The sequence below is a fragment of the Astatotilapia calliptera genome, chromosome 11 (genome assembly GCF_900246225.1).
Source record: "Astatotilapia calliptera chromosome 11, fAstCal1.2, whole genome shotgun sequence".
Classification (NCBI taxonomy): domain Eukaryota; kingdom Metazoa; phylum Chordata; class Actinopteri; order Cichliformes; family Cichlidae; genus Astatotilapia; species Astatotilapia calliptera.
In genome coordinates, this window is record NC_039312.1 from 7,471,186 (window position 1) to 7,493,061 (window position 21,876).

The 21,876-nt window shown below is 45.9% G+C and overlaps 2 protein-coding genes across 4 annotated transcripts; both read right to left on the reverse strand.

Annotated features, from left to right (window-relative positions):
• Nucleotides 1–509: 509 nt before the first annotated feature.
• On the reverse strand, nucleotides 510–3,665 carry pigv (phosphatidylinositol glycan anchor biosynthesis, class V). Its single transcript, XM_026184443.1, has 3 exons — nucleotides 3,286–3,665; nucleotides 1,956–3,122; nucleotides 510–1,865 (listed from the first exon to the last, which is right to left on the reverse strand). The coding sequence occupies exons 1-3, from the start codon at nucleotides 3,346–3,348 to the stop codon at nucleotides 1,584–1,586; spliced, it is 1,512 nt and encodes a 503-aa protein (XP_026040228.1). The 5' UTR covers nucleotides 3,349–3,665; the 3' UTR covers nucleotides 510–1,583.
• A 993-nt stretch (nucleotides 3,666–4,658) lies between these two features.
• arid1aa (AT-rich interaction domain 1Aa) lies at nucleotides 4,659–21,876 on the reverse strand. 3 transcript variants are annotated; one of them, XM_026183746.1, is made up of 20 exons: nucleotides 20,609–21,876; nucleotides 18,034–18,252; nucleotides 17,345–17,944; nucleotides 17,143–17,238; nucleotides 15,208–15,448; nucleotides 14,157–14,246; nucleotides 13,901–14,071; nucleotides 13,006–13,339; nucleotides 12,718–12,863; nucleotides 12,522–12,607; nucleotides 12,195–12,404; nucleotides 11,880–12,084; nucleotides 11,575–11,701; nucleotides 11,309–11,478; nucleotides 11,011–11,221; nucleotides 10,064–10,189; nucleotides 9,291–9,384; nucleotides 8,224–9,067; nucleotides 7,931–8,061; nucleotides 4,659–7,843 (listed from the first exon to the last, which is right to left on the reverse strand). In XM_026183746.1, exons 1-20 carry the CDS (start codon nucleotides 21,521–21,523, stop codon nucleotides 5,987–5,989), a joined length of 6,873 nt encoding a protein of 2,290 aa, XP_026039531.1. In that variant the 5' UTR covers nucleotides 21,524–21,876; the 3' UTR covers nucleotides 4,659–5,986. The 3 variants fall into 3 exon arrangements, with proteins under 3 accessions (XP_026039531.1, XP_026039530.1, XP_026039533.1); XM_026183745.1 differs by having other exon boundaries at nucleotides 11,575–11,719; nucleotides 20,609–21,875; XM_026183748.1 differs by lacking the exon at nucleotides 20,609–21,876 and adding an exon at nucleotides 20,284–20,594 and having other exon boundaries at nucleotides 11,575–11,719.

The following is a 21,876-nucleotide window of genomic DNA, read 5'->3' on the forward strand; positions in this document are numbered from 1 at the left end:
CTTTAATTTCTCCCCTCTCCAGAGCATACCTCTACCTCTCCAGGCTCTCCTCCACTTGCTCCCTACTCTCACTACAGGTCACAATGTCATCTGTGATCATAGTCCATGAACACTTCTGCCTGACCTCATATTTTCTGGAGAAAATAGGTTATAGCCTATTTTAGTATCTCACCTGATTGCAGTTGTCAACAGGATGTTGTGATAGTTGACAGATTAAAAAACATATTGCTTCAAATAGTTGTACACCTGCTCTGTCATTTCAGCTGTGATGTCATTCAGAGTGTTTCCATTTTTTCGTCTTCTTTTAGCTCTCATGTCATATTCTGTCATCTTTCCTCAGAAAGAGGTCAGCATGATCAGTCACATTTATAGCTCGTATTCAATTCTGTTTAAACAACAAGAAATCGTAGCTCCACTCGCTACAGCTCTACAGCATTACATGAAAACTGATGTTCCTCATCCACGTCCTTTAGCTTTACTACAGTAGTGGGGTAATGTAATCTGGCAAGACTCTCACCTGTGCACTTATATTTCCTTTACTTTTGAATTAGTCTCTTTACACCACAGCTAGACAGTGATTCTAGGTGTGTATCACAGTATCAGTGGCCTAAAATAACAAATCCATTGTTCACTTGTGGCATATGCTGAATAATAGCCGTCAAGCTGCACTGAATGGACACTAGTTTGGAAACTATATAAAGAGAACTGTCAGGGTTCAGTTGAGTTGGTGGTGTTAGTAAAGATTTTTCCATAAAAATAAGTGTAGCAGTTCTGCACCAAGTCGTTTCATGAGTTTACTTTGCACGACAGTAAAGAATTTAAAACTTTTACATGAAAGAAAAGGTCTTCAGCACAAATGTCATCCTTCTTTAGATTTATCGCGTGTTATCTGACATGTTAACACAACTTTGGCAACAATGTTCTTTAAAATAAAATTGCACATTATGGACATTTTACATCAATGCCTCGTGAAAGAACCATTACCACAATAAATAAATACATAGAAGATGAAGAAAAAAAATTAAGGTTCCTGTTTTGTTTTGTTTTTATTCTCACTCAAGTCCCGAGACACAAGCTGGAGGATTCAAAGAGCAGTGACTTCAGGAAGAACTGGACATGAAATAAAAAGTGTTCCCCTCCCACGTACAACCGTAGTCTCCCAATATTTACACCCAACTAGAGTCCATTAAGATTTCAGTTATTTTCTACATTTGTTCTCAAAGAACACAAAAACACATTTGACTAAAATGTGCAAATGAAACCTGGCAACTGTATCATGATCAAGAACTGGCATTAAAAATGTAATCTTGTCACAGAAAGCTCTGTGCAGGACCGGGCAAGGTCACTCCAGTAAGACACAACTTTTTGGACTTTGTGCTGGCTTTGTGTTTTTTGTCAAGTGTGAGTTTAATTATGTAAAATGTAGCATTATATGTACAATTATCTCTTTGACAAAATCACTGTCCTTTTATTGCAATTAATGGTTATTATTGAAATACCAAAGGATCCCTGCTGAAGCACTGACTTTACAGCCTAGTCCTGCACAGAACTTTAGCATTAAGAGCTTGAAACAATGTCTTAAGTCAAGTCCACGGCAAGAAATTGCAATGCAGTGCAAGGCCCAGTAGCCAGTAAGAGAGGAAGTATCCCAGGATGCTCTGTGTGGTAGAAGAACAGGCTTTTAAGTGTGGCAGGAGCGCAACAATAGGATTCTGAGGTGTGTGCTTGCAGCTATTTCTAGAATGCAGCTGCACGTTGGGGTTTGATGTTTTCCTTCGATGAAGGAGTGGCTCATTGAGGAGGAGCAGGTGAGCACTTATCCAGAATGGTACAGGAGACGAGGAGGCCATGAATCGGGTTAGTACCTACAAAGGCAGATTAAGAGAGGAGGGGTGAAGCTTTGAATAGCTTCAAACAAGACATTTTGCAAGACACTCATTATACAACTTCCTTACCTGCACATGCATGCACAATGTCCCGAAAACCAGCAGCACTGCAGAATGCACCACATACACGAACACTCGAGGGTTGAAGAATCCAGGCGTGGGTTTGTCAAGCCCTTTGTTTGCACTTGTGTCCCAAAGGCCGAGTCTCACACACAGCTCTGGATTAGCTTGAAAGTATGCATAACAGGCAATTATTCCAAGGGTGGCCATAGGAAGAGCCAGAAGAAAGTTGGGTATCTGCTTCAGCTCAAAATAACGGAGGAAGCCCACATCCCAATATACATCCTGGATGTGAGAATAAAGCAGGGGCAGGGGTCTCATACACCAGAGGGGTGGTGGACCGTTTTCATCCGGAACCCGGTAGCCCTTCCGTTCAGCTATTGACAGGAGAGCAGGAGGAATGCTCTCCAAGGAGGTGGATGGTGTGCAAAACGTCCTATAACCATAGTATTGGAAAGCACAGAAGGGTAGGGCAATAATTGCAGTTCCCAAGACAGAGGTCAGCAGCAGACAGATGATGACCCAGATGTAGTGGAAGACTTTACTGTGGCCTTTTGTTGTGGCGCGATACAAACGAATCTGGGAGATGGCATGCAGTGATGGAAGATACAGCAGAAACCCTATGTTGACAAGGCCATTTGATCGTGCTGCGGTAGCTATGCTGAGGGCAAGGCAGGCTCGGAAGATGAATCCTTTCTCCAAGAGATAAAGACCACCGAAAGTGAGAGCAGCAAACAGGCTCTCCGAGTACCCAGCAGTCATGAAAACATTGGCGGGTGTGATGCAGTAGAGCAGGCTGGAGAGCAGAGCAAGACGCCTGTCCTGGAGAACTATTCTACTGAGGGCATGCAAGGCGACGGCGCTCAACAGGAAGAGGGCGCTGTTTCCCAGGGCCACAGCAATCAGCAGCCGCCCCCGCACACTCAGCCAGCTGCTCAGGGGCCACAGCAGCGTCTCTGCCAGGCCCCGGAGGATGACGGGGAAGAGGGGGAAAAACGCAAAGTTGTGCTCGTAAAGATATCCTCTCTCGGCAATGAAGAGGAAGTGCTCAGCATCCCAGTGAGAGAGGCCGCCAAACAACCACTCCACCATCGAGTCCAAGTACAGGTAGTCCTCTGTCCGAGGGGGCCTGAACGCATCGGCGTCATGGTCAGGGATAGCAGCGTTCAAGACAGCCTGAAAAGAAACATTTATCATTATTAAAATACACATTCGTGATACACATGTCAGCTGTATGCTTTTAAAGTATACAGTGACTTTCACTACAGCCTGTAGGTAGAAACGTCCTGTTGTAAAATATGACTCGTTCATTCGAGACTTTTAAGGATGCCAAACTTACCTGCAGAACCAGAGAGAGGCCCCTGGTTACTGTGGCAAACTCCAAAACTGCTCTCACATCCATAGTCACTGATGCGACACACAAAAGCCGAGAAAGCCGGTTACGACAGGCATCAGCTCTGCCGCCAATACGACACTCTCACTGCTGGAGTCGGCATATTTTCTATAAAACATAGCTACAACGGAAAAATAAGTAGTCGGTGAATTAGTTTTTAGAAGTTTGGCGTTGAAGTTAGGAAACGAAAAGAGTAAACACAAATGATATTTTATGGTCTTCGAGCGGCGTTTGTTTGTCGCTCGGCTGAACTCTTTGTCCTCATATCCTCATCCTGCAGGTTCTTTTCGAATGGCACTTTTCTCTTCCGGCGTAAGGGCAAACGTTATTTCAAAATAAAAGTTCGCATCGTTGCGGTAATATCGCTAACACGCCATACATGTCCGCTCCAGCAGGCGGCGCTCGATACTGCCCCATGGACTGGTTTATGCCCACAAACGCAGTTCCCACCCCCCCTTTCATTTCATTTCATAAATAGAATTATAAGGATTTAGAAGATTTTTATTGATATACACATTCCTGAATATTTTGTTTTACTGCACTGATATTTGGGTTTGATGGCCTGAAACTATTTTGATTAAGTTCATGTAAAAGAAAGCCCTTTGTGTTTTGCAGCCTCATAAAGTACAATGAGACAATCTAGTAACACAGGGGTGTCAAACAGAAGGCCTGGGAGCCAAAGGTGGCCTGCAAAGAATCTAATCCGGCCCACCAAAAGACTATAAAATAGAAAAAATATAAAGGAATGCATCTTGTGACCTTCAGCTGTATTTTCATGTTTTACAGCTTTTCCTGCTGATAAAGACCTCCCTCACAGCCATTTGTATTATACGAAAATAGTTACTAGATAACAAAAAGTTCTTGTTTTTCACTCTCTACTATAGAAATTTCAGTTTAAAAACAAAAAAAGTTTTCTGTGATTAAACAAAAACTGAATACAGGACAGTGAGCTACCAGAACTTTTTGTAATTGTATAAATTCATCATGTAGAAAAACTGAGATGTGACGTCTTAATCTCATATTAAGATATCCCAGAGACTAAATGTTTAGTAAAAATCTTTCTGACAAAATGTTTAACTCATCTTCCCCACTTCAGATAAAAGTGAGCTGTGTGTATGTAAAGTGAGTTTGACATTCATAGTGTAACACCTTTTTAAGGAGTTTTAGGAGTCTTTAAATATAAGTGAAGCATTTATTGAGCAGGTAATCTTGAACATGTGGTTTAAAGAACATCTCTAAACAGTGCTGTGTGAATTCATTCATCCCCCCCCCCCCCAAAAGAAGGTCGTTATTGCAAAAGAACAAAACCATCAAACAGCTTACGAAGATTTAATGTACATTTATTCTTACCACGTGGAACATATAGTATAAAGATTTCATACTGAATAAATGATATTCATTGAGCCAAAAAAGGGAAAGGGAGGAATTTACACGATGTCTTAGCTACATAGTCTGAAATACAAATATGCAGAATCCATGACTGGAGAAAATTTGTCAAACGTGTTCTTCATCTAGTTTATTTTCATTGTACCAGGAGATAACAGGTCTGAGCCATGTCTGCCATACTACGGAGCTGTGAAGAGACCAGAGATGTGGGTCTTATCGGAGAGGACCGAAGGTCACGGACCAAACTCACGTCAGCCTCCGTCCCGCGCCAATAAACAAGTGTGAGAATAGTGACACAGAGAGAGAGCGAGAGAGACAGACACAGAAAGGAAGTATAATGTACAACATTATATATACACCACAGCAAAGCTGTATCTGAAGTTGAAAACCAGTCCTAAGAGGTGATTTCTTTTCATAAGGGTATTCATACAATCAAGGGATAAGAGGAGGTAAGGGTGTTGTAGGTTCTTGATACTTTGGGGAAGAAAGCCATTTTCTGTTTTAACACCAAACTAAATTGACCTCGAAACTCTTGAGGAGCTGCATCGCCAGCTTCTGTGTGGAAACGTGTGTTACAGAATGCTTACACTCAAGAGCAGTACGGTACAGAAAATGTCCTACAATCTACTGCACACTGCACAGGCCTCCCCGGTGAAGGTGTCTATTGACAGCACTTTGTCTACTGTCGGGCTGACTGGTGAGAATCCAACTACAGCAACTATAACCAGTAGGCCACTTAATCAGTCTGCTTCACCTCTGAACATCAACCAGTCACAGACTCATTGTGCCCTCGAGGGGAGAGCTAGGGCACACTGTGTCTCCCAAACTCACTGTAAACGAGACAGCAACTTTGGTTACAGTTTTTGTTTTTTCAGCTATTTATTATTTATTAAAAAGTACTTTCCCCCCCTGCCCGCCCCACCCGAGTGCAGCACAGTCTCCCAACCGTGGTGCTTTGCTCTGTGTCATCCAGTGGGCATTTGCTTTGCAAGTAGTGTCACTTTGTCGGCATCTCTCCGCTTTGTAGATCCACCACCGCTCCGTGATTAACCCCCGCCCTGCCCCTCCGTCTCCTCGAGTGAGGCTGGCCCAGGATGGGGAGGCACGGAAAATGGAATCTGAAGGATTTTCATAAATTAAAATACAGACAGTCACTTGAACTTTCTTTGCCCTGTTACACACACATAAGCCAAGGTTACCAGGAAGGAGGGGGACTGGGGACAAAACCCCCAAGAAGTGGAGCCACGGCTCCCTCCAGCTGTCATGACTGGCCGATCAGAAAGAGTACATCACAGATAACATGAGAAACCAGCGAGTTCATGAGGGGAGACACTGAAAGGTCGAGGAGTCGGGACTCGTGTAGTGTGAACTCTGAGTGGTTCTCCTCCACCTTAGCTAAGGCGTGCAGGGCCCGGGCTGCTCGCCGCATCATGTCCGGGCTTGTGGGTTCAAAGGGCATCCCTTGTAGGTGTAGCAGAGAGCTCTGGCTCTGTTGCAGCTGTGTGGCAGCCAGACTGTCCTCCAGAAAGCCCAGCAGGTTGCCCACGCTGCCCTTCTGAACAGCGATTGCTCGGGCTGCCAGAGTGTCACCCTGGGCCAGGTTGGCTAGTAGAACTACGGCCATCTCCCTACAGACCGCAACCTTCCTGTCTCCAATTAGCCGCACCAGGTTCCCATAAAGCTTCTCCAACCGACTGAATGGTGGAGTGGCCAAGATGAGGTCCACATTGTTGTCTTGGATGCTTAGTTTACTGAGCGTTTCCAGGACAAGTCTCTGAGGTGACAAAGAACCGTGGGGTCCCAGAGTGGGGAAAGGGTCCTGGGCTTCTGCTGAGGGGCACACAGCCCAGTGAAGGAGGCCGTCCAACAGAGGCAAGCAGATGCTTTCGGAGTAGATGGAGAGGTCCAGCTGGCCTGAAATATTTGCCAAAGTGACCAGTGTGTTCTCCCTCAGCAGCTCCAAGCAGTCCCACCACCATTCGTCCCTTTGGCCCATGCCCTCATCCGAATCCTCGTCCTTTTCGTAGGTGAGCGGGGCCTGTTTGCGCTCCGGGTGCCGGTGGTGGAGCAGGATTAGTCGACCCAGTATAAGCAGCAGCCCCGAATGCTTGGACATCTCGTGGTCATTGCCTGGAACGAAGGAGAGGCTGCGGACAATATTTGAGACGCAAATGCAGCGCCGGGCTAAAGAATCCTGCCAGTTAGTCAGTGCAACGAGCGGCCCCTCATCCTTACTGTGAGGCTCGTCCTCCAGGATGGTGCCGTTCTGCTGTGCCTGCTGGGTAAAGAAACTGCCAGAGGAGGGAATGGGTCTATTATTCTCTAGGTGACTTTTCGAGCCTTTCTCAACCGTCTTGGAGTCACAATCTGTCTTCCTCTCCTCCTCGCTGCCAAGCAAGGAGCTGGACTTCTCTGAGACTGCTGATCTTTCTGAAGAGGAGGTCTCTTTTGGCATTTCTTCTTCGTCTTGAGGCTTCCTTCTCTCCTCCTCGGCAGGCAAACCATTTTCCCGTATCTCTTCTTCTAGGACTCTCCGCCTTAGTAAAACCGGTGGCACAGGTATTCGTTCGCGTGGTTCCAAGAAGTCTTTTCGTGGCTCAAAGTGGGTCTGGATGTGTTCTGTTGAGTCTCCCCCTCCTGCGCTCCAGTGAAGTAAGCCACTGTCAAACTCTTGAATTTTGCCATGATTATTTGCCTGGGCTGCAGCAAATGGGTCTTTCTTTCGTACCAACTTCAGGGGAAACTTGTCAAACTTGCTCGCCTGCTTGGGTCTCTCGTGGGCAGTTGGGGTGTGCAACGAGCCCGTCTGCTCAGATGATGAACCCTTGCTCTTCTCGTCCTGACCTTGAGAGCACTGCTTTTGATCTTCCTCCTCTTTGACATGAGATGACCCCTCCGTTTCTCGTTCTTCCTCTTCATCGTCATCTTCATCCTCTTGTTCCATATCATCCACCCGTGGTTCCTCTTCCTCTGTGCCATTCCAGTCTCGTTTCAAGGTCTCAGGATCAAGTAGTGTTCTCTGGCCAGGGTCGCCGACCTCATACTCCCGCAGGATGCCAAAGATTTCAATGAGGCAGCGTCGGAAATACTCAACCACCAACTCTAATAGACCAGGCAACTGAAGAAACAATATAAAGGAAAATATTAGAAATGATCACCATGCAAACTGCTACAAACATTATTAGGGCTCAATACTGAATCTCACCGTGTTGAGATCGAAGGTGGAAATACTATTGTCGTCATAGAGAAGTATATTGATAGTATCTAAGGCCCACGTGCTTTCAGCCAATAAACCGGACTTTAATGACATCATAACTCTCCAGGCCTCTGGGGTTCCTAAAAGAGAAAAATCAAGAAGAAAAAAAAAATAGAGAAATTAATGAATACCACTACTCTCTGATCAATAACTTACAACTGAGGACAGCTGCAGTATTAAACAGTACTGTGAACAATAAAGGGTAATAAGCTGCTTTTAAGTTCTAGAATTTCTTTTCATACCAATATCTTTCATGGTGAGTTTTCGACGTGGCTTCAGGACAGGAAGGGTAGCTTCTACAGAGCCTGGCGGAAAAGGCATGTCTCGCCTTATTAGAGGTGACTGCACTGGAGGGGGCACTATGTGGGATGCAGGCACTGGGGGACCAGCCTTCTGCATCTTCATTCCATGCATAAAGGGAGACTTGCTAGGCGATGTCCTGCTCTCTATGGGGCGGGGCATGGATGCTGGGCTCGGCACCTGTGGAATGTGGTTCTGCACCCCCTGAGGGGGCTGGTAGTTGGACTGTACCGAGCGAGGCATAGGTGTGCCAGGCCCGGCTGGACCGTAAGGAGGCTGCCGAGGGCCCATCTGACCCCCCCACTGGCCATCGTGATTCATGCGTTGTTCTGACGGCATCATCTCCTCTGCCCGGTTCATGCCGGGGTAACCAGGTCCCTGGGGAGGACCCCCAGGGCCACCCTGTCGGCTGGGGTAGTTCTGATAGTTCATATCTCGAGGTCCCTGCCACATGCCTCCCTGAGGACCCTCAGGAGGGCCTGACTGCATCATCTGAGGGGGCATGTTAGGTTGCGAATTGGGCCCAGTTGTCCCCTGCATCCGTTCACGACCAAAGGGAAACGGGAACTGACTGCTGGGGCCGGGTGGACGGCGATCGGCGCCAGGGTAGGGCCCGCTGCTGCTGTACTGATTGTATGGCTCCTGCTGTCCTGAAGAGGGTGCAGAGGCGCCTCCTTGCTGTTGCGGTTGCTGCGGTGGCTGCTGTCCGCCAGGGAAGGGTCCACTGTAGTCAGTCTCGTGACGTTTTGATGGTGGGTAACCGCCTTCCCCTGGACGCTTGTAACTCTACAGAAAATACAAAAGTGCAGACAGACACATTTATCATTTACCATTTAAAGCAAACTGCAAAAAGAATAAAGTCATTCACAAAAATGTAAAAAAATGACAGGAGCGCCATCAAGGACAAAAAAAAAAAAAAATACACAAGTAAAAGTTATAACCTTCACATTGTTTGACCTATACACACTAAGAACACTGGGAGTTGGTGTAGTGCAGATGGATCATTTACCGGTTGCTGTGTGTACATTCCAGGCTGCTGATTTGGGTAAGAGCCAGTAGGGGGCGTTCCCTGTCCAGGATACTGATTACCATAGGAATCATGCCTGCAAAAATAAAAAATAAAAAAAAACAAGTGCCTGTTCAGTTTGACCATGAAAATCTTATGCATCTCTCACCAAGTTACAACAAGCCCCACTGATATGTGTCAGCATACGTCGATGAATGCACACCCAAAGGGCATTTAGCTGTAGATTCCTCTAATCGTGTCACAGTGAATTACATTATACTTAATATCCTTTATACTCCTCTTTGGTGCTTCAACGTGATCCATTTTTCTATAAAACATTTACTGTATTATTATGTCAAGCATGTGTTTGTTAACTGCATGGCTCACTACTTGGTGAAAAATACCAGCCAGCAGAGAATTTGTGTTGGATTAAGACAAAATACATTTAAATCAATGCAACTGTATAACATTCATATTCACACAAGATAAAGCTTAAACTAAAGAGCAGTAAATGCCAAGTGAATATTTACTCAAAGATGGAAAAAAAAATTTACATTAATGAAGCAATACCGCTGTCAAAATGACAAATATAGAAGTTACATCAAAATACAGTGTCTCATGACGCTGTGGACTGGCTTTGTAACGAGACTGAAGAGTTGAAGGTTATTCAAGTTTTACTAAAACCGTAGATTTGTTATATATGAAGAATGACTTCCAATTGACAGTAGTTTGAAAATCTAAAAGGCTGCCAGCCACGAAGTGCTTTGTGAACTGACCGTGGCTGCTGTGGTGGGAAGCGATTTGGCGAATACATCCCCGTGTCGGCGTTGGCAGGCATCATCGGGTTTGGCTGAGGAACACCAGATCCCATGTTGCCTTCTGGGCCCATTCCTTGCTCCGACCTGGGAAAAGTGGAACAATACACGTAGAGATTATGCTAGATCATCCAAAAAAGAAAAGAAAAAACTCATAGGAAATGTTACAAAGCACAAGGTCAAGACATTTTATAAGTGGCTCTCAGTGTATGACTGCTAACAGTGAGGAAGTATATCTTGAATAGCCTACTTTAAACATCCAGTTTGATAGGAAAATGGTAACAAAAGTGACAACAGCAACTAAAAAAGGCTCAGACGGAACACTGTAATCCAAAAATGCCAGTACTCCACATACAAGAACTAACAAACCAGGAAAATTCCCAGGGAAGGAAAGTGAGACACTGCTGGTGGAAAGTGTTTTGCTGTTACTACAATAGGTTATGACACCTGTATACCCACATTAGCGCTAAAATGTTTCTCCAGGCAGAAGATGAACTACTACCGTCACTGTCAAAGTAGCTACTGCATAAATAAAAAATATTGGTCCCACCATGCAAGTGTGCAGTATCACTAATTTAAAATAAAAAATTCAAAATCTAATACAATCGTGGGGGGAAAGGATTGCCCGTGGAGACTACAACGTCTCGTGTTTACTCGTATTACACTTGTTTTAGGGATACATTTCATTCTTGTCACCATATGAACATGTGAATCAACGGCAGCATTAAAATAACCTAAGAGCTTAATTAAGTGTGTAAGAAGCTAGCCAGTTTCTTAAATATCAAATGTATTCAACTCAGTCATTAGACAATTTCTTTGAGGTGAATGGGGACATTTGTGGTTTGATTAATCATGAAAGTACTTGGTTTTACCAGCTGTGTTGAAGGACCATTAAAATTCTGCCTTACCTCCTGTCGTAGCCTGGTCCATAAGGATACTGCTGTCTGGGCCCCATTGGCATTGTGCCCATGGCCCCAGGCGGTCCCCTGTTGAATGGAGGTTGCTGCTGCTGCTGTTGCGGTTGTTGTGGTGGTGGTTGTTGTTGTTGTGGCGGCTGCTGTGATTGATCACCCATCCCACTGTTGGGACCCTGGTTAGCAGGTAGAAACTGCTCCCCAACTGGAAATATATTTAGAGTTACAAAGCATTTAGAAATGTGTAACTGGTTAATTAGCTGAGACTAACAACACTATTCAGTGTGCCCACCTTTCCGCATGTTACTAAAGGGGTCTTTGTTTGGTTCGTACGGGCCCATTCGACCTTGCATGTCAGGCGTGTTCATGCCAGACTGATAGTTGGAGTTGGGCGTCATGTTCTTCCGGGGAAATGCAGGATCGCTTCCGTCAGAGAAGGGGTCCTGCAGGTTAACGCTGCTCCTAGGAAAGAGGCAAAAGGAAGAAGGATTAGTATAACTAATGTTAATGACTCTTGAAAGCAAAGATTCTTCAGTTAAAATCTTAAACAAGAGTCACCTGGACCCGGGCGGCATTTGGGCATGAGGAGTAGAGGCCGGAGTAGGGGGTTTTAAGTCTCCCCCCTCAGCCATGGAGCTGCTGGTAGACTGAGGAGTCTGAGGACCCTGCAGAGAGCCTGACCCAGCTGTGGAGCAGAGGGACGCTTCAGTTTGAAATAAGAGAGGAACAGATAGATATGGTACATGGCTTTAATAACACTGCAAAAGAGCAAGTCGGGCATTTTTGTCAGTTTTAAAGTTCAAAGGGGTTGATTATTGAAAAGGTACGCTCATCAGAAAAGGTTACATGAGCACAGCTCTCACCTGGAGAGGGGGGCTGGACCTTAGCAGCTTGGTTCTTTTTGTTGTCTGTAAAGATCTCAGGTGGGGGGTCTTCACCACGCTCAATTTTGCACTCAAAGGCATACAGACACTGGATGTACTGTTTCTTTAAAGAACTAGCAGCACTGCTGGATGTACCCACATTCAAGGAAGTGGCCAGATCACGCCATTTCTTATTCTTATTCACCTGAGATACACACACATACACAAAATACAGGGATATTAGGAAAGGATTCAACAAAGACAAAGCAAAACATTTACTCTGGGATTCATGTTGTTTAAAACTTCCATATTAACCTGCATCATGCCTCCGATCTCTTTAACAGACATGTACAGCCGAAAGAGGTCGAGAGGTTTGCGTCCTACAGCAGGCAGGTTGGTCATGCCCATAGCCTTCTCTTCAATAAAGGCCAAATAACGGTCCACCCACATCTTCCTCTCTGGCTCTGGTCCTAAGTCGTACAGATGCGTTATCTTTTCACTGGTTGTGGTGGAAGAGTTGGACTTCTGTTTAGTGTGAGAGGAGGAAGAAACCAATTTTCAAAATGACAAAGGACATGAGGTGAGGTGCACAGATTTTAAAAGACTTGTAAAAATAGTAATTATATTTAATAGAGGGGTTACCTTCGATTTGGATTCTGGCTTGGGCGTCACACTCCCATCTACCTTGTTATTCATCTTATTGTTCATTTCTGGACTAGAGGCCATGCCTAGAAACAATGGTGGGGAATGAATTCGCTATGAAGCATCCACGTAAGAGAAAACAAACAGAAAAAAAAAGAACAACATTAAGTTATGAGGTTATGCCAGTACAACTTACCACTTGTGTTATTGGCCATGTTTGGCCCCATAGGGTAGGGTGATCCACCTGGAGTGTTCATCATTCCAGGCATACTGTTCATTGGAGGGCCGTAAGGCGGGCCAGAGCCCATCATGCCTGGAGACATGTTGGGGTACCCAGACATCCTGGAGAGAGAGAAATATGTCATCTTATGTGCAAGTGGGATGAGGCACTGTGCAGCTACTTCATATTTAGACATGAGTGATAACCAGCAGACTTGTGCCTGGTGAATAAATGCAGGTAGTTGAGGATCCACTGGTAACCAACCTGTTGTGCATGGAGTTTGTGGCAGGGTGTTGCATGGCTGAGGGATCCGGGGGCTTTCTGTTCATTCCTGGTGGAGGACACATTCCTGAGCTCACCTGGGGCGGCATATTGCCCATGTTGGGAGGCATGTTTGGACCCATGCTAGGCCCCATATTGGGACCCATGTTGGGGCCATAGGGCCGTGCCCCCATTTGATTAGGAGGCATCCTTCCTGGAGGCATGCCAGCATATGGAGGACCTCCACCCTGGCTTGCCATGGGATTTATTGAGCCCATGCCAGTCCCAGGGTAGCTGGCATTAGGCATGTTGCCATAGCTAGGTTGCCGAGGATAACCTAAGATGGGAATGATAAGATGGGGAAAAAAAAAGGCTCAAGTAAATCACATGGTTGCAACTGAACAGAACTCTGAAAAAACAAAAATCTCACTGCAGCACCCAGAAGTTTCTTGGTTTTTATAATTCAAAGTAGTCTTTTGTTAAAGAGTGCGTGAGGCAGACTTTTCCTTACAGACTGCTAGTACAGAGAGAGAGAGAGTGCACTATGCAGCCTGAGCAACAAGCCTTTGTCACAGTTTCAGCTCTACTGACAGGAGGCTCTGCTACGTCAGCTGACTCTCTGCTTCACAGCTATAAATAGCTGCAACACAGTCAGAGGGAGGGACCAGCGATAGCATGGTATTCATGAGGCAGGGAGATATATTCCTAAGGATTTTCTGATACATTGTAAACAGCAAACTTTTTAGACAGGTTGTAAATGGAGTGGAAAGCCTTTATTAAGCAATATTTAGGCTTAATATAATCAATTTTTAGAAGACAGTTGTCTTAGCAGTATTTCAAAGAATAAAAAAAAAAAAAAAAGCCTCTCTTAAAGATAACCCAATCCAAAAGTTTAAACCTTGAGGGCCATATTGTCCTCCCTGCTGCCCGTAGCCTCCCATAGAGTTGTTCTGCTGATATGGGCCCATCCCAGGGTGCATCTGTCCCCCAGAGGACTGGCGTGGTGACAGTGCAGAGGCTGACTGGGGGGAGCCATAAGGGGGCATCTGAGGGTTTCTCTGCATAAACCCTAAAAGAGACAAAGACAAAGGCTCAGATGCCACGGCAAACACTCAACATGTTAATCTCAAAGCAGACTTCAGATGGCAACATACCTCTGTCCTGGGCCATAGGAGACTGGCTCATTGTAGGGTGTAGGCTCCCATCTGACTGCACACTTGACGGTCTGGGAGGCATTTGGGTCCCTAAACAGTAATAATTAAGTTAAATTGGTGAGAGCTCAGGGAAGGAGCAACGAGTAGTTGCTAAGTTTATTCCAATTTGAGGACAAAGGGTGATATCCATTCTTAAAGATGCATAAAACTATAAAACTCTTTTGCACTACTAGACATTCTTAAAAATGGCATTAACACCTCTTCCACCACAGAGATTCAGAGCTGGATCGTAAGAGAAAATAACATTGATGTATTTGGGTCGAACCACAGAATACAAAAACGTCTCCCACTGCTTCAAGATTCTACACTGCTTGTTGCCCATTATGGGCCCAGAAAAGCCTTCTGATCTAGTTCTGAGGTTATAAATCCATTCAACCTCTTAACGGGGGGGGGGTGGGGGGGGGGGGGGGGGGGACTTTACACTTTCAGCAAAAAATTTGTCAAACTCTGAGACAAAAATCAGCCCTCACAGAACAGCAGAGAGCATATTTACAGGCTAAACTTTAGAAGGTGCACAATTCTAAATATGCAGACCATGCCAAACACACACACACACACACACACACACACACACACACACACACACACACACACACACACACACACATTTATGCTTCGTGAACAACCAAACAAAAATAATATTTTAGTGTGCAGCAAAGATCCTGAGGTGTCCGAGGAAACTAAACACAGCAGGCTGAGTTTTGAGGAAATGTGCAATTGCGGGCCATCGATAATGTTTCCATTTACTGTCGGGTCCAAATATAGGACATATAGCTTCAGCGAGGCTTGGAAAACATTTCCAAAAATGGCAAAGAGGGTTTCAAACAAAATTCACCAAAAAGGTAAATGTAATCTCCCAAAAATATGCAAAAACCAACAGCTTCTCTAATAATTTAAGCAGCACTGGTCAGTAATCTGGCATCGCTGTCACGATCAGACATGTAAGAAGCCCGCTAATAATCATATGCCCAATTTCACTGTGAAGGCCCACCTGGCATGTTGGCAGGTGACAGCGGTCCTGTGCGGGATGTGCTGGCGCTGGCAGGGGAACCGGCCGGGGAAGGTGAAGGCCCTCGGATGCCTGGCAGGTGTGGAGATGTGTGAGGAGAGAAGGGCGACTGAGCAGGGTTGCTCTGCTCGCCCTGGCTACTCGACACCCCTGACGTGCTCACGCCGGGACTCAGGGCGCCCTCTGTACCGGTAGGCAGGTCATCGATGGACCCCGACAGGTCCTGAGAACACATACAGGGAGAAAAGAAAGAACAAGGAGTAAAAGAACTGCACTGCAGAGAGACAGGAAAATTTAGCAGGGCAAAAATAAAAAAATATGACAGTTTGTGCATTTTGACACAGATGCTCCTTTCTCTTGATTCCTCTCAACTTTTGGGCAAAATACCGCCACATCCGGCCTACAGCGTCCTAAAAAGAATCAAAACAACCCACAAAAATTTAATAAGAGCACTAAGGAATCTAGAGGCGAATGACTGTAATGGGTCTGTGCTGCTATTTAAATCGATTCCAGCGCAATGTGTTTTCAGTCAGTGACGTATGGCACATATATAGGCACATATCAGACACTCTGCAAGCTTAGACTAGATTAAATGCTGATAAAGAACTGAAGTGATTTCTCTTTACGCTAATATTTTCATTGCGTCCTGCAAGCATGTTTAATTGTTATCCAATGTGTGTCCCTATGCTTATTTAAGCCAAGTCAACGGAGCCTCTGGTTTACAGTATTGTAATGTTTACTTTGTACATTAGCTGTAGTATCAGTACGCTGCAATTTCATCCTTCTGCTGTTAAGACATGAGTGGCAGAGATACAAATACACACACACACACCCGGAGGCCTTTGTCCTTATTTATCTTTTTCAAAGAAAAAGTGAGTGCGCATTAGTGCCGGGGGTTGTCATGGTTACCAAGGTTTGTAGGATGCAAGCCGAGTCAGCGTGCAGCGCCAGCTCTGCCATGTGATTTCAATATACAAACAAACAGCCAAGATTCAGTTCAGATGAAGGGCATTTACAAACCTGGAAGTTTGATCCGGACGGATGACCGGAGAGCTGCATTTTAGTTACAGTCAGGTTCGTATTCACAGTTTTTTTGTTTTTGTTTTTTAACACAGGACAAGTCTGCATAACATCAAGTCTTTCAGACTGGTAACTCACTCACTGCATCGTTTAGGTGACGTCATCCTGCATCATCAGGGCTCGCAAAGGTAAATCAAATTCTGCTGAATGGCAGCAGGTCAGTGTGCACTTTAATGCTCTCTGGTTGCACAAAAGAGCTCAAAAGAAATAACGGGAATACCATCCAGAGGTTGTTACTATAGGCTGGAAATCGATCGTGTGCAAAGAAGAGGACTGCACGCAAAAAAAGGTCCAGTACTGAAATGTTTTCAGTTTTAGATGGAAATGCATCGATTAGAAAGCGGTCTTAACAGTTCAAGAACCATCACAGGTGTTTTTTTTACATAACTTTTGAATTCGCACTAAAAAAACAAACAAAAAAAAAAAAAACCAGTGGGTTTGGTCCATTTGCCTTCACAGCCCAAACAAAAACAGAATACGCATGGAAGCAGACTGAAAACATGTTTTCGAATTGTCTCGGTTCAGCCATTTCATCTGTGCAAGTGCTCGATTGTCAGATTTCTCGTCTCATTTGCACAGCACCCTTTTCCAAAAAGCATCAGCCATGGAGCTGTGTCTCAACAACTGAAGAACAGCAGCACGCGCAGCAGCCAGAGCAAAGGAAAATTTTTACATTATCATCAATAATACGAAATGAATTTTAAATGCAATGTGCCATAAACTGCCGTGTTTTTGAAAACTAGCATGATAAATATAATAAAGCGGCAAGGAAAAAATATCTGATGGAAAACTGTGAAAAAGCAATGCCCCGGCGGTGTTATAAGAAGCATAACTGACCGGAAGGCTGGAGGGGCGGCCTTGACCGTCCTCTGGACCAGATTTAGGCTGAGTGGATGGAGGCGCATTGGACTGAAATGAGTCCTGGGATACCTCCTGATAAACAAAAGAACGTGCGCTTAAGTATACTGCCAGAGATACAGAACCACATAGAGAAAACTCATTAACCAAGATGAATATGAGCCAAGACTGAGATTGGTACCTGCGGAGGAGGAGGAGGAAAGCGCTGATAAGGTGACTGTTGTGCTTGCTGCTGTTGAGGGTTCTGGGGGTAACCTGCAGGCTGCCCTTGTGGGTGCTGGCTGTGTCCTGGTGGCTGCTGTGGATGAGACTGTGATTGCTGTTGCTGTGAGGGTGGCTGCTGGGGCCCCTGTATTGATCCTGGGTAGCTGGACTGGCCTTGCGATCCAGGGTTAGACTGGGAGTTGGGCTGCTGCTGGGCCTGACTGGGAGGACCCTGCTGCTGGGCGTAGGGAGACTGGCCAGACTGTGGGGCTGAAGCTTGAGAATAAGGGGGCTGTGACTGTGGGGGCCCTTGGGATGGGCCTGGCAGTGGCCCCTGGGACTGTGGGGGCATGTGGGGCTGCTGATAAGGTGGCCCTCCCTGGGTGTGTGGAGTAGAAGTCTGAGGAGGATGGGGTTGACCTGGGTATGGTGACTGGCCGCCGGGTTGTCCAGGTGGAGGCTGTGAATATGAGGTTTGTTGCTGACTTGGGTGAGGAGCCTGGCTTGGTTGGCCATAATAGGGTGCCTGGCCCTGAGAGCCATAGCCTCCTGCTCCCTGCTGGCCATAAGATCCCATCTAAACAGAATATACAAACACACTAAGGCCTCAAACACACCAACAGTAATGAGAGATCTGAACTGAAGATCCAGAATGAAAGATAATACCTGTGGACCATACGGCATGGCCCCCATGCCTCCAGAGGTCCGGCCTTGCATTCCCACTGGATATCTCTGGGGACCTGGCGGGGCATAACCCTGTCCAGGGTAACCAGGCCCTGGTTGTGGACCGGCTGAAGGCCCTTGCTGTGACTGCTGACTGTATGGGCCGCTTGTTCCATATGGCTGACCCCTCATTTTTCCCATCGGGTCCATGGAACCAGGAGGCTGGACATGGCAAGAACAGAGAGCAAAATAAAAAAAATAAAAAAATAAATCAGATGATAACAGCACAACACAGGAAATCAAGTCATCAAATCCTACAAGTTTCAAGCAAGTGTCCTCACACAGATAATTGTACTATTACAGCTGTAAAATACTTGACTGCAGAGTCTTACATTTCCATACCTGAAAAGAAAAAAGAAAAGAAAAAGAAACTCCAGCAAACAGGCAAGCTGTGTTTTTCCCCCCACCTTATTTCCCACGGTCATTACCCTGATTTTTTTTCACCTCGCTTTGCCATAGTTTCGGAAGTCAACAGAATATATATACACTTTCGAATGGAGGGCAGTCTGCCCAATCTTAAACATATCCCAGCTGTGCTGCTGTTTTGAGTCTGTTCCAAGTAGCCCCCCCTTCCACCCTTCATTGAAGGCAGTTTGGCTCTGGATGAATGACACAAGAAATGAAGGAAGTAACTTCACAACAGCTGTGGAGAGTAAAAACTGTGTATAGCTGTACATAGTCTATAACCTGGCACATTCAGTTTTTAAAAAAAAGCTGGAAATAAAGGTCACATTCTGGATCTTTACTCACGCTCCATCAAAACTGTGTCACATGATAAAAATTAGGCACCCCAAGATGATCTGCTTAAACAAATACATGTAGACCCATGAGCTACTTTGGGTGAATCCCCACAAGCGCACCTTGCCGACAAGAGCATCCTCAACTCAATGGTAACTCCTCTGTCCAAATAATAAACAAAAATAAAAAGCTCGACCCTTTGCACATCTAAGATAATCAAGTGAATAAGAGTAGCACATGGCTAATCTGCATAAGACAGAGAGGAAACTCCCTTGGCGGGTGAGAGATGCTGGACTGCCTTCTGATTGGCTTCGGGGGAGGATTGGGGGGAAATTTTCTGCAGTTAAACTTGTGTGGCACGCCAGACACAGCAGCAAAGAGCGCATACACACATGCGCACACACACACCCTCGTGGGGAAAGCTCAAATTTGTCTTTTATTCTACTGTGTGTGTATTAAAAAAACAACCAAAAAACAGCCATGTGTTTATTGCATTAGCTCGAGAATTTTAAAAAATATGGTATATCAGTAAATAAGAGCCCATTTACCCATGATGTGAACTTTACTGTGTTAATAGTGTCTGGTGTATATTCAAACACTAAAACAAACTACTTACACCCCTTTTTGGTGTAACAAGCTGCACCCAGAGCCCACAGCAACACATTTCGCATTTTTGGTCAATATTAGCAAATGATGGGAGCAAAACTACAAATCCACACATCATTCAGGTGCGAGCTGCTCCAACCGTGGATTTATTTTGCAAGTAAGAAGTGGAGCTTAGAGGAGGAGAGAAGCAGCAAAAAAATAAAATCTCTGGTGACCCTGTGATGAGTTAATGCTATGTGCTCTTATCAGCAACTGTTGCCTTGCATCACATGTAATTATAAATGGCCATGAGCAGCGGATGAGGAGCCAATCAGATTTCAGCTAGCATGTCAACCCAAGACCAACTATCTCCTGGCTTTGACAGTAGGATTTTACCTCCACAATTCAAATCCCAGTGCAAACTGCAATCTGCTGACTGCATTCAAGTCACTCATAAAAAGCAGGGATGATTGTTTACAGGCGGCGTGCATGCGGGGAAGCCGAGCGGCTTTTCAGCACGGGGAAATTCTTTTTTAATCAATATATGACCCAAACTAACAGTTTAACCTTTCCCCAGCGAGCAAACTGTGATATTTACGCAATTTAAACAAGACCAACATGAGCCATTTTAACCAACTGTGCGAGACTCGCTCGACACGAAACGCATTCCTTCCGTCATGGCCACCGAAATACAGTTTATCGCACAAGAAAACAACACAAACACGAAGGTATGAGCAACCGCCACAAACTCACACGTATAAGAACACGTTACTGTAGCTGTGCACCATCACACGGATGTGTTCGCAGCAAAAATTCATTGTAAATTCAGCACGTAAAAGGAGAAGCAAAGCTATGAGAGAAAAAACGAACCGTTGCTCTTCAGCGACTATTTTCGCCCCCTTTTCAAAGTCGGGCCTTCTTGGCTTCCCCTGAACCGTCCTTTACAACGTTTCAACAACTTATATCCGCCTCGAGCGACGCTTCTTTGTTGCTAGCCAGCTTTATAAATACGTTAAAACAACTCTTATTTAATGGTGTGGTGAAAAGAAAAAAATTACACACAAGAGGCAGCCATTTTAGAGTCTTTGCGAACTAGTATCAGACAATGGCTGGCCTGCTACGTTGTGAACTAGCTAGGAGAAGGGAAGGAGACGTGCTAAAGCTCGTGCCTTGTTCCTGTTAAAATGGCTTTTACCTGGGTTCTTGCTAACGGCTGCCCAGCACTTCCAGGGCTCATAGGCGATGGATGATGGCTCCTTTGTTGCCAAGCCGGATTGCTCCCTCCATACTGACCGCTACTGCCCATGTCTGCTGGTCCCTTGCTAGCTCCTTCTTGGCTACTATAGTCGCTAGACGGATAGTTTGGATATCCCCGCGTTGAGCTGGGGGAGGTTAGGAGCTTGTTGAGTGTCGGTGTGGATGTAGGTTGAGGGTTTCCAATGTTATATCTCTGATTACTGTAAGATCCAGCCATTGCCGTGGGTCCTCCCGCTGGTGGCTGCTGCTTAGCTGGTTGCCCCCCAGCTGTCGGCGCCTGGGCGCTGCGAGGGGAGTTCATGGCGTACGCTTGGCTGGGATACGGAGTCCTGTTCGGGAATGGGTTATAATTGTTGAACTGGTGGTTTGAAAAGCCATGGTCGTGTGAATTATGTTGATAAGGGTCCATCATGTTGCTCGACTGCACGACCGGACCCGCAGCAGCTGCCATGCCAGGGCTTTGTTGTCCGCCATGTTGATGAAAAGGGGCCCGACCGTAGTGCTGACTGTATCCGTACGAAGGTGGAGGAAAAGCCGCGCCGTGGTGATGCACCAAACCGGGGTGGTTATTTCCCTCCGGTCCGGCAGAGTCATTCTGGGTATTATTGTTAGCCCTGGGCGGGTTCCCATTCCCGTTCTTCATCTCAGGTTCTCCTCCTCCCCCTACATTTCCACCGTCGGCCCCGTCCTGCAGATCCCCCCTTCCCGGCGATCCGCCGTCCAAGCCCGGTTGCTTTTTGTCTGGCTGCTTCTCTCCCGGACCCGACTCGTCCTTGGCGTCTCGATCCGGCTTTTTGAGTTCGGACGGCGGACTAGTGTTAAGAGTGGCGGCGCTGGCGACCTGAGCGGCCATGATATACCCCCCACCTCTCTCTCCCTCTCTCGGCGAGTCAGTCACAATCAAAAGCTAGCATTGAATATAAATAATTGTTTAGAACCATTTATCCTTTTGCCGATGCATTCCCGCCCCTCATACCGGACCGAATCCGGCCTCCATCCTCCCGGTTCCGGTTCCGTAAATGGGTTAGAGAAATGATGGAGGCTCCATACAATGCGTAAAAAAAGCGACAGAAATTGTTGTGGGAGTTGTGTTACTGAGCCCGGGTAGAGGCAGGGAGCGAACCCAACCAACACGAGGCTCCGCTAGATACAGCCATTTTACTGAGCCGCACAGATGGCCGCAAAACGCGGAGTGGAGCTGTCACA

Bases quoted from the DNA above. Each gene is read 5' to 3' on its own strand.
- arid1aa (XM_026183745.1), bottom strand. From the start codon at position 21,523: ATGGCCGCTCAGGTCGCCAGCGCCGCCACTCTTAACACTAGTCCGCCG. The intron at 12,864-13,005 runs GTTGGTTACCAG...CTCTCTCTCCAG, and splicing joins ACAAACTCCATGCACAACAG to GATGTCTGGGTACCCCAACA. The intron at 12,405-12,521 runs GTAACCCCTCTA...CACACTAAACAG, and splicing joins AGCCAGAATCCAAATCGAAG to AAGTCCAACTCTTCCACCAC.
- pigv (XM_026184443.1), bottom strand. From the start codon at position 3,348: ATGGATGTGAGAGCAGTTTTGGAGTTTGCCACAGTAACCAGGGGCCTC. The intron at 3,123-3,285 runs GTAAGTTTGGCA...GTTTCTTTTCAG, and splicing joins GCCTCTCTCTGGTTCTGCAG to GCTGTCTTGAACGCTGCTAT. The intron at 1,866-1,955 runs GTAAGGAAGTTG...CTGCCTTTGTAG, and splicing joins CATTGTGCATGCATGTGCAG to GTACTAACCCGATTCATGGC.